Genomic DNA, 11,993 nt, shown 5'->3' with positions numbered 1-11,993 from the left:
CCCATATTATGCTCATTTTCAGGTTCATACTTGTATTTTGTGTTTCTACTAGAACATGTTTACATGCTGTGTTTTAGTGCATTGCAACGGAACACCGTTGCCTGGCAACAGTTTGGATCTATGTTTACGTCCTGTCAGCTGATGTCATTAACATACACTGCAACAGGAAATAAACTGGGACTATTTAGAATGTTTTATGTTTAAAACCGTGGAATGGTCTAAATATTGTATATTTGTGACGTCACAAACGGACAGAATATTTATAATGGAAAGGACTTGAAAATTTTACTTTTTACAATATGGGACCGTTAATGACTTCAATATATATTCAATATATACATTCAAATATATACACATACACAATTTATTCTAAACACACTAATTTACATATTCTGCAACACTTGGCTGTGATGCCCTTATGACATCATGATGACATCATACCAACACACCTCAGAACCTTAGGACATACACACAGAGTGGCACATTTAGACACATTCAGACTCAACATCTCCTTGCTCTGAGAGTTGTGCTGTTAGAAACGTCGTAGAAACATTATCATTGACAGACTCAGCAGAGGACACTAACTCTCTCTCTTCTCCGGCTCTTGGAACAAGTTGAGGTAAGTGAAAAATCCAGTCACTCATGTTAATATGACTTATTTAGGAGCAAGTACTAATTCAGAGTTAATACCTGGAAATACATTTAAAAAAATTACAATTTCAATTTGTTCCACTGTGTTTTTCTAATTTGTAGAGCTCCCTAGCACGTCAGGACTAAGTTCAGAGCCTAAAATGGATAGGACTAGGACGACCAGGAGGCTTAAAAGGGGGACCTGTACTTGCAAGAAGACCGACTGGCAGCACAGGACAAGGGTCTCTGAAGGTGAACACTCGGACACCTCTCAGGACGATGTCCGTGTGAGACTATTGAAGAGCAGAGCCAGAGAAGACGAAGCAGGACCGTCCTCTTCAGTGGACGTTCACAGAGGTAAGCTGATCATGTGAAAATACTGTTGGGAGTGTATACCATCATCATCTACTGAACACCAGGTTCAGACAGAGGTGGAAGTTGATATATAGATAGATAGATAGATAGATAGATAGATAGATAGATAGATAGATAGATAGATAGATATACAAATGGATAGATAGATAGACAGATAGATAGATAGATAGATATATAGATAGACAGATAGATAGATAGATAGATAGATAGATAGATAGATAGATAGATATACAAATGGATATATAGATAGACAGATAGATAGATAGATAGATAGATAGATAGATAGATAGATAGATAGACAGACAGACAGACAGACAGACAGACAGACAGACAGACAGACAGACAGACGATAGATAGATAGATAGATAGATAGATAGATAGATAGATAGATAGATAGATAGATAGATAGATAGATAGATAGATAGATAGATAGATAGATAGACAGACAGACAGACAGACAGACAGACAGACAGACAGACAGATAGATAGATAGATAGATAGAAAGAATATGTTAGAATACACTATAAATATGACAGACTACTACAACTAGCTTAGAAAAAATAAAATATGAACATAGAATAACAATATCATACTATATACAATAGTAAAGTATGAAAAGAAATGATGAGCTCTTCCTTTAAAGGTCCCATATTATAAAAAGTGAGATTTCCAGGTCTTTTACATTATAAAGCAGGTTTAAGTGATACTGTATATAAAAACTGTTAAACTATCAAAACGTTCAATATACGGAGAAATACACACAGCCTGTATTCAGAAATTGTGCGTTTGATACAAGCCGTTAGGATTTCTGTCCATTTGTGATGTCACAAATCTACAATATTTAAACCATTTCAAAGTTTTAAACGTAAACATTCTAAATGGGTCCCAGTTTATTTCCTGTTGCAGTATATTTGAATGACATCAGCTGACAGGAAGTAAACATGGACAGAAATATGCCTAGCAACACAATTCCGTTGCAATTCCATTGAAATGTACTAAAACGGAGCGTTTCAGACAGAAAGTAATTACAAGGATATTCAGGCAGACAGTAGGAGGGAAATAATGTGTTTCTTGAACATTACAGCATGTAAACATGTTCTAGTAGAAACACAAAATACAAGTATGAACCTGAAAATGAGCATGATATGGGACCTTTAACTGAGAGGCAGCAGAACAGAAAAGTCTCAAATTTGTCATTTTGGAAGTCACCGAATGACGGTCTGTGTTTTCATTTAGTTTGGAGGACTTATTGTCCACGTTAGGTCCTGTGACTGTCAACAAGCTGATGTTCCTCTGTGTTTTGTCTCATCTGTAGAAAATCTCATCTCATCTGCGAAGGATGAGAGCAAGAGAGGCGGTAAGAGAAAGAAGAAGAGGAGCCCAGACCTGGACCTGACAGAGTCCGAGGACGACAAACTGTGCACCCCACAAAATGTGCCCGCACTCGTGCAAAAAGGTCAGTAGATAGTGATACATGTCGGGTTTGGCTTTATGTTAAGTGTAAGCACTAATTCAGAGTTAATACCTTGAAATAAATGTAAAAAAATTACAATTTCAATATTTCTAATTCGTAGAGCTCCCTAGCACGTCAGGACTAAGTTCAGCGCCTGAAATGGATCGAACTGGGACGACTAAGAGGCTTAGAAGGAGGACCTGTCCTTACAAGAAGACCGTCTGGCAGCACAGGACAAGGGTCTCTAAAGGTGAATCATAATTTACTGAACACCAGGTTCAGACAGAGGTGGAAGTTGTACTCAGATCTTTCACAGAAATGCCCATCAACAGGGTTTTTGGTATATTGATCTAAATAGACTTCAGTTCACCTAAATTACAAAGAAAATCCAATCCACACTTCCCTCTAGTGGTATCTATTTATGCAGATAGTTTGGGACTTTAACCCTCCAGGTTTTTAAATATCTGTGTCTGAGATTTTTGCATTCACCCCAGTGCAACGGAGGTAAACGGTATTTCATTTTGGTGCTCACAGCATCGACAAATGACATTTGAAAATTCAAAAGCAACATCTCTTTCCAAAAATAGTGTCCTGGATGGAATAGATGTTCCACTGAACACACTATAGTTTCTATTTCTTTGGTAGAAGGTTGTTCCAATAGAAAGTGTTCACAGTGAGGCTTGTGGATTGTCCAGAGTAACAAGGACCCTGTGTTTGGAAATAGATGTTGCTGTTAATTGTTTCAATGCTGTGAGCACCACAAACTAAATGTCATTCCCCTCCATTGTATTAGGATGGAGACAGATATATCTGCATGGATAGATAGCACCAGAGGACAATGAGAAATATTAGTTTTAATTGGAGGGCATATTTTATTTTACTTCGGACAGAGCCAGGCTAACTGTTTCCCCCAGCCTCAAGAGTCTTTATGCTAAGTTAGGCTAAGTTAGGCTAAGATCAGCTAAGTTAGGCTAAGTTAGGCCAAGTTAGGCTAAGTTAGGCTAGCCACAGCTCAACTCCAGCTTCAGAATCAGAATCAGAAATACTTTATTGATCCTGGGGGGACGTTGGGACGTTAAAGTTGCTCTTGTGTAAACATAAGGAATGTGAGAAAATAGAAATAAAGGAGTAAGTAACGTGTAAATTATGTACATAATGCTACAATATAAACAAATATATATGTAAAGAAATATAAGTACTAAGATTAAGAATAAGAAAATGAGATAGATAGATAGATGGATAGATGTTAGAATACCCTATAAATATGACAGACTACTACAACTAGCTTAGAAAATATAAAATATGAACAGAGAATAACAATATCATACTATATACAATAGCAAAGTGTGAAAAGAAATGACGAGCTATTCCTTTAACTGAGAGGCAACAGAGCAGAAAAGACTCCAATGTGTCCTTTTGGAAGTCACCGAATGACGGTCTGTGTTGTCATTTAGTTTGGAGGACTTATTGTCCACGTTAGGTCCTACGACTGTCAACAAGCTGATGTCCCTCTGTTTTTTTTCTCATCCGTTGAAAACCTCATCTCATCTGCAGAGGATGTGAGCAAGAGAGGTGGTAAGAGAAAGAAGAAGAGGAGCCCAGACCTGGACCTGACAGAGTCCGAGGACGACAAACTGTACACCGCACACAATTTGCCAACACGTGTGAAAAGAGGTCAGTAGATAGTGATACACGTTGGGTTTGGCTTTATGTTAAGTGTAAAATTCATATTAGAGCTTAAGCAGTGGCGGATTAAAGTGGTCAGGGGCCCCTGGGCTACTCTTTGTATGACCCCCCCCCAAACTTTACTCATCATGCTTTAATGTTACCAGAAAAAAGTCATTTTGTGTCATGTATAAAAGCCTGCTAGGAATATTACACGGCCCACACGTACACAGTCGAGGGAACACTGGCGTATACAAACACATTGAGACAGCCTTTAATCTAAATCTTAACATATCTCGTCAATTTAGGGGTTTTCTTTAGTAGATCCTGGTCACGGTGTTCTTTCAGACATTGTGCTGTTCGTTTTTTTGGCTCTGTGATCATATTTTCTTTTTGACATTTTGCCACTATTCTCTCCAGTAGTGACGTATTATTTGAAAACCAGATTGACCTCATGAACATGGTCACATCAGCGGGCCAGGCTCAGAAGGTCAGCTGATTGGGTAGATGTGTCCCTCTTCATTTTTTTAACGTTTCTTGTTGGCCAATAAGGGTCAAGTTTTTTTGTTTTTTTTCTCTTAAGTACATTTAAATAATAAAAAATTATCTGGCCAATCTGGGGCCCCTGTAAATATCAGCCTAGGCCAGTCTGTGCATTAATCCACCCCAGAGCTTAAATAACATGTAATTAGTGTTCCTCACAACTCTATTAAAACTAAACGTTGTTTGTCTTTTTAGCTGCATTCGAGGCTAAATATCAACAGGAGGAGAAGCTCGGCGAAGGAGGGTGTGGATCTGTGTTTGCTGGCTATCGCAAAGCAGATCATTTGCCTGTAAGTATTACACACACATTTTTGCACACACATGCACACACACACACACACAGTATGGACAGGAAGTGCTAACAAAGTTTGTGTCTCGTAGGTTGCCATCAAATACATCCCGAGCAAATATCAGTGCATCAAACACGTGGTGAGTTAAGATCTGCTGTATTCAACACGGCGATCTCTTATTGGATGTATTATGGATGAATCCTGCTTCTCCGTGGAGCTTCTCTCCCTCATCCTCCTCTTTGTTGGGATGTTTTAGGATGGGAATACGCTCTCTGGGGAGGTTGCCATCTTGTTGAAACTGGCGGCCGAAACACGTGGCTCAGCGGGCTCCTCGGCACCTGTGTCCCTACTGGACTGGTATGATCTGGAACAGGAGCTGATCCTGGTGCTGGAGAGACCAGACCCCTGCATGGACATGGCCACGTACATCTGGTCAAAGGGAGGCTCCTTAAGAGAGGAAGAGGCCAAGGTAAGTTACTGGAGGATCCTTGTGTGTTTTAAACTTTGTACAGGAACTGGGGGGCTTATTTTGACCATCATTTCTATTCATCATTGTACATTGTACTCACCAAAGTAATTACACTTCCACGTTGGCGTGGAACAGCCATGAAGAAATGTCAAAGCACCCTCCTCTCCGATCCCTCATCTCTCTCTTTTTGTTTCTCAGATCATCCTGAAACAGCTGGTTGATGCGTTAATTGAGCTTCAGGATAAGAGCATCTTTCACCGGGACATCAAGGTGGAAAATATCTTGATCGAGACCGGCTCGGACGTCCTGCGAGTTCGTCTCATTGACTTCGGACTGAGCTGCTTCGTGAAGACAGAAGCCACTCTCCGCCACTACTACGGTAAGATGTCTAGCTTCTACTCCTTCTCTTCACTAACTTACCCATCTGTGACTTTTACGTTTAAAAGAAAGCTCCTCCTCCTCCTCCTCCTCCTCACCGTCTTATCATTATGTCTGTATATTCTAGGTACCCCTAATCTCTTCCCTCCGGAGTGGTACAATGGTCAAGGCTACAGCGCCGGCCCAACCACAGCGTGGCAGGTTGGAGTGGTCATGTTTCAAACGCTCCACAGGGACAACTTTTTTGAGACCCTCGCGTTCCTCGAAAACCGGGTGACGTTCAACAAGAGGCTGTCCAAAAGTAACAAAAACATACACAAACATGTCAACAGACACTAATCTGTTCATTTTAGTTCACATTCTGATGGATCTCTGTAGCCGTCACCTTCATCTTTCTTCTCCTTCTTTCTCTCCAGATTGCAAGGATCTCTTGGAAATGTGTTTGATTGAAGACCCCGAACAGCGCCTGACCCTGGAGCAGCTCAAGCATCACCCATGGCTCAGATAAACCAACCCGGAACACACACGTCCTCGCCATACAATACTCAAGTCTTCCAAGTATTAATGTTGCTCTATATTTGACAGGAAGAACGTGAGGATCCGGGGCGGCCAGCCTGTGATAGGCTGGCGAGGTCACCGGCCTGTGATAGGCTGGCGAGGGCACCGGCCTGTGATAGGCTGGCGAGGTCACCGGCCTGTGATAGGCTGGCGAGGTCACCGGCCTGTGATAGGCTGGCGAGGGCACCGGCCTGTGATAGGCTGGCGAGGGCACCGGCCTGTGATAGGCTGGCGAGGGCACCGGCCTGTGATAGGCTGGCGAGGACACCTGCCTGTGATAGGCTGGCGCTACAGGGCCTGCCCCATGTGGTCCTGTTTGAGCGACGATGGCCTTGCGACCCGGTCACCAGCCTGTGATGGCCTGGCGACCCGGTCACCAGCCTGTGATGGCCTGGCGACCCGGTCACCAGCCTGTGATGGCCTGGCGACCCGGTCACCAGCCTGTGATGGCCTGGCGACCCGGTCACCAGCCTGTGATGGCCTGGCGACCCGGTCACTAGCCTGTGATGGCCTGGCGACCCGGTCACCAGCCTGTGATGGCCTGGCGACCCGGTCACCAGCCTGTGATGGCCTGGCGACCCGGTCACCAGCCTGTGATGGCCTGGCGACCCGGTCACTAGCCTGTGATGGCCTGGCGACCCGGTCACCACCCTGTGATGGCCTGGCGACCCGGTCACCAGCCTGTGATGGCCTGGCGACCCGGTCACTAGCCTGTGATGGCCTGGCGACCCGGTCACCACCCTGTGATGGCCTGGCGACCCGGTCACCAGCCTGTGATGGCCTGGCGACCCGGTCACCAGCCTGTGATGGCCTGGCGACCCGGTCACCAGCCTGTGATGGCCTGGCGACCCGGTCACTAGCCTGTGATGGCCTGGCGACCCGGTCACCAGCCTGTGATGGCCTGGCGACCCGGTCACCAGCCTGTGATGGCCTGGCGACCCGGTCACCAGCCTGTGATGGCCTGGCGACCCGGTCACTAGCCTGTGATGGCTTGGCGACCCGGTCACCACCCTGTGATGGCTTGGCGACCCGGTCACCACCCTGTGATGGCCTGGCGACCCGGTCACTAGCCTGTGATGGCCTGGCGACCCTGGACAGGTCACCAGCATTCCTTGAAAACGGGGTGACGTTCAACAAGAGGCTGTCCAAAAGTAACAAAAACATACACAAACACGTCAACAGACACTAATCTGTTCATTTTCGTTCACATTCTGATGGATCTCTGTAGCCGTCACCTTCATCTTTCTTCTCCTTCTTTCTCTCCAGATTGCAAGTATTTCTTGCAAATGTGTTTGATTGAAGACCCCGAACAGCGCCTGACCCTGGAGCAGCTCAAGCATCACCCATGGCTCAGATAAACCAACCCGACACACACGTCTCCGCCATACAATACTCAAGTCTTCCAAGTACTAATGCTGTGCTCTCTTTGACAGGAAGAACGCGAGGAACCGGGGAGGCCAGCCTGTGATAGGCTGGCGAGGTCACCGGCCTGTGATAGGCTGGCGCTACAGGGCCGGCCCCATGTGGCGACCGGGTCGCCAGGCCTTTGATGGCCTGGCGACCCGGTTGCCAGCCTGTGATGGCCTGGCGACCCTGAACAGGTCACCAGCGTGTGTGCCCCGCCTTTGCCCAATGTTTTTTTTTTGCAGATCCTGTAACACCCCCAGCCGTTCGAGGAGAGGGGATCTCTCTTTGAATTGCCTTTCCCGAGGTTTCTTCCCATTTTCCATCTAGCCTCAGGATTTTGGAGGAGTTTTTCCTCGTCTTCTTAGAGAGCTTGGGCTGGGCAGGTTCTGCTCATATTCCAATTAGCCATTATTTAATGTGATATTTAATACTCAGCCATGAAAATAAACTTTAATTAAATTAAACCCAATTAATTCATCTTTTCTTTAGACCACAGAGAATCAACATACTGTTTTTTTCTAACTGTATTTTGAGTTAAATAAATATATGTCAAAAAAGTCAAAGTCATAGTATGTAGTATCATAGTTGTCATAACAAATGTCATGAAAAAGTCATAGTATATTTTACCATAAAAGGTCATGGACAGACTGCTTATGCCTGGATACAGGAGTCAAATAGATTACATTTATGGTCAGAGACGAGGTCTATCAATGAGAGGGAGTTTATATTCAGGCATAGAGTAAATACGAGGTCAAGGGCGTGGCCTCGGTTATGAGTTGAACCAGAGACGTGCTGCACCAGGTTGAAAGAATCAGTAATGTTTAGGAATTCAGTGGCATAATAGTTTGATGGGTCATCAACATGGATATTAAAATCCCCTACAATACAAATGATATCATGATTGAGGACAATGGAAGAAAGAAATTCAGAAAATTCATCTAAAAAGCTGTTATTTGGTTTTGATCTCAAAACTCTGAAAGTTGTCAATAGTGATTTGTTTACAGTTAAATGGTTGCTGTAGGCAACAGCAAGGCCTCCACCACGGTCCGTGCACCTCGCGGCACGGCTGGTTTAAGGCATAGGCCTTATACTGTAGGTGGTTGCCTAGGGTAACCCCCCCAGCCCACTTTCTGGGGCTCTCTGGTCACCCTCTAAAAAACTAAATGGAATAAAAAAAAAAGAAGAAAAATGTCAGATGCCCTCTCTCATTTTTCTGCCTTGAGGTAACAAATGAACAAATAAAGAAAGAAAGAAAGAAAGAAATACACTTTTTACCCCTGTGACTCTCGTTAGAGTGAAACTGACTTGACATTTTAAACCAACAATACCAGGGACCAATTATTTATTTATATTATAATAAATACAGTTATTTATGAAAAAAATAAATATTTATTTTTGTCTTAAAGCCGTTGTGATGTGTGCTGCGGTTTCCAAATCTGAATCTCGTCTGGGGCACCAAAAGGGCGACACCAATATTTAAGTTAAAACAACTACTAAAATGTATACATAGTGCACAATTTCTATGCTGTCCATTGAGCTTAACAATATGTGCCATTTTAACATTAAATACTTAAGTTTTATTGACATAAACATTATAACACAAATGTATGTTTTTATTTCTACTCAAAGATTTTACGTTACATAAACAAAGAAATGGAGTTGTACTCAGCCTTTAAATTGAATGTTGCTTTGACTAATTATTACTAAACTATGTATACTAGAAAATAATAAGTTGGTAAAAACACAGAAATTTGTGGTAGTTTTATGTAAAGACAGCAAAAGAATTGTGTTCAGCATAACTCTGCAACTCTTGTTGTAATGATGTGTTTATGTTATGTAAAGTGAACACACATTTTTCACGTTATTGAAAAAGAAAATAACTTCTTGTTATATGAACATAAAAATATTGAGTACATTTTTGCACAACATCTTTTTTAGTTCATTCAACTATCCAATTATATGCTAAGTGCACAATGTATGTGTTGTTAATTGACCTTGAACTAATTAGGCTATATTGGCTACATTTTAGTTAAATAAACTCAAAAATCTAAAATTGTTGACTTAACATAAAAAATGATGTTAAGCGTACAAGGGATGAGTGTTTGTGTCAAGTTAACATAAAATTTGTATGTCATTTTGACAGTCCTGAACATTTGTGTAGACTTAACAATAAAATGTTGTGTCATGGATGGATTGGGGTTTACAGTGTAGCGGCCCCTGGAGGCTAAAATATAAAAATGGGAACGTACATACATTTTGACCATCCTAGAACCTTGCTGCTCGGGTTTAAAAATACAGTAGTTTGTCCTGAGGGTGGCCTTAGAGAAAAGGCTACAGGCTCAACATTTTTGAATTGTTCTTCCTCAGGGGAGCATGATGTTACTCTAGCCTGTGACACTATGAATATCTAACGTTTACAAAAGGGTGGTGTTACCTCTAAACGGAAGGCCATGAGTTGTGTGGATTTCTAGCCATTAATTATGTCAGGCAAACAGTGAAGGATTCTGCCTAAACGGTGAGACTGAGGGTGCTTTCACACCTGTAACCAACAGGTAACTCATTTATTGGACAGTTTTGCATCATCAGCGCTACACGGACCCAATGCTTCTTATGTGCATAGGCTATTTATGTTCTCTGGGGTCACAAAGAACTGATTATGAGCATTATTAGTGCTATTAGACTGCAAATTGGCCGCAGTCCGATTGTTTCGTCGGCACTAGAGTTTGACTGACAGCCCAAACGAATCGTACTAATCAGGCAAACCCACTAGAGGATAGAGTACCAAATGAAACAGGTTGGGTGTGACAGCACCCTAAAAAAAGTAATTGAATGACTGAAATAGACAGAGATCTCTGGGGAGCAGTCAGTAATGGAAATCATGCCACTACAAGTAGAAATTTTGTCCTAAAATACAGGAAAGGTCAAAGGGTCAGCACAATTGGTAGGTTTCCTCCTCTGTTGACGATGAGCATCTACATCAAATTGCATGCCGATAGAATCATTAGGTAACTTTTACTCTTTTATAAGTTGACAAGCACTAGTAGAAAACTTATGCAGTTTGTGAAAACACTTTCATTAAAGGTGCAGTGTGTAGGATCTGTCCGCATCTAGCGGTGAGGTTGCAGATTGCACCAACTGAAACTTCTCCAGTGCGCCAAGCGTGTAGAAAAACTACAGTGACCGACGCGAAAACGCGAAAACACTAATGGTCCTATCCAGAGCCAGTATTTGGTTTATCCGTTCTGGGCTACTGTAGAAACACGGCGGCCTCCTCGTTCTGTATCTATATATAAACAGCTCATTCTAAGGTAATGAAAACACAACGATTCGTATTTTCAGGTGATTATACACTAAAGAAAACATACTTACTAATATTATATTCCATTTCTGTCAATAGATCCCCCTAAATGTTACATACTGTTCCTCTAATGACAGCCAACATTGCATTATCCTTAGCCCCTGCAGATAGATGGAAATAAATACATAATTAGGTAGTTTGTTCTTAAGCTGATACAGAGGACGGGTTTATCAGCTAACCCTCTCCAGGTATATAAAGCTAACAAAAGCCATTTGTATTGTTGACACTGTGTTGACAGGAAGTGTGGGAGTCAGACACTCGGTGTGGGTTGATGCTGTGAGTGTGAGCGTTCAACTCAGCTCACTTCATATACACTTCACATTATGACAAATGTAATTCTGCACACGGCACTGAGCGGGTGAAAAGTTTAGTTCTAAAATGAGGCACCCTCTACTACTATACATGAATAAGTGACAAGATTCAGAGCACAAGACTACAACAAATGACTGAAGGGTGTTTCCTGCTTCTTTGAGAAATACTGAACATTGAACTTCAGGTGCCGAAATGGATGAGCAGTAAAATGTTTCGGAAATGAACATGTCAGTTCAATTTCCAGAGGGAAGCTCTCTCTGTAGCTTTGGCCCTCTTGTCTGCATCCTTAGCACTGACGCTAATTCACATTTACATCTTAGTCATTTTGCAAGGCTCTTATGTAAAGCGACTTATAATCAGTGCTACTCAACTACAGTAGCAGAGCAGCTGTAATCACAATCACTGTAAGCCTTCATTAAAAGATGGGGCCAGGAAAATAATAAAATAACAGCATGCTTAGTGGTTATGACACTCAAAGAGCAGCAACAGCTGATAGAGCACACATGTCAAAACGCAAAGCAGGGTCACGTATTAAACGGATACTGCGGTGCTGAA

The 11,993-nt window shown here is 42.5% G+C and overlaps 1 protein-coding gene across 1 annotated transcript; it reads left to right on the top strand.

The window, feature by feature from the left end:
• Positions 1–382: 382 nt before the first annotated feature.
• On the top strand, positions 383–6,370 carry LOC141768871 (serine/threonine-protein kinase pim-2-like). Its single transcript, XM_074637336.1, has 11 exons — positions 383–619; positions 754–987; positions 2,321–2,461; positions 2,580–2,708; positions 4,013–4,132; positions 4,862–4,956; positions 5,048–5,095; positions 5,213–5,425; positions 5,624–5,804; positions 5,931–6,104; positions 6,220–6,370. The coding sequence occupies exons 2-11, from the start codon at positions 792–794 to the stop codon at positions 6,309–6,311; spliced, it is 1,389 nt and encodes a 462-aa protein (XP_074493437.1). The 5' UTR covers positions 383–619; positions 754–791; the 3' UTR covers positions 6,312–6,370.
• Positions 6,371–11,993: the final 5,623 nt, after the last annotated feature.

Source organism: Sebastes fasciatus, chromosome 6, assembly GCF_043250625.1.
Source record: "Sebastes fasciatus isolate fSebFas1 chromosome 6, fSebFas1.pri, whole genome shotgun sequence".
In the NCBI taxonomy this organism is placed as follows: Eukaryota; Metazoa; Chordata; class Actinopteri; order Perciformes; family Sebastidae; genus Sebastes; species Sebastes fasciatus.
This window is presented reverse-complemented; position numbering and strand designations above follow the sequence as displayed.

Coding starts and splice junctions, on each gene's coding strand:
- LOC141768871 (XM_074637336.1), top strand. CDS start 792: ATGGATAGGACTAGGACGACCAGGAGGCTTAAAAGGGGGACCTGTACT. Junction 988..2,320: donor TTCAGTGGACGTTCACAGAG/GTAAGCTGATCA, acceptor TCTCATCTGTAG/AAAATCTCATCTCATCTGCG. Junction 5,805..5,930: donor CACTCTCCGCCACTACTACG/GTAAGATGTCTA, acceptor TGTATATTCTAG/GTACCCCTAATCTCTTCCCT.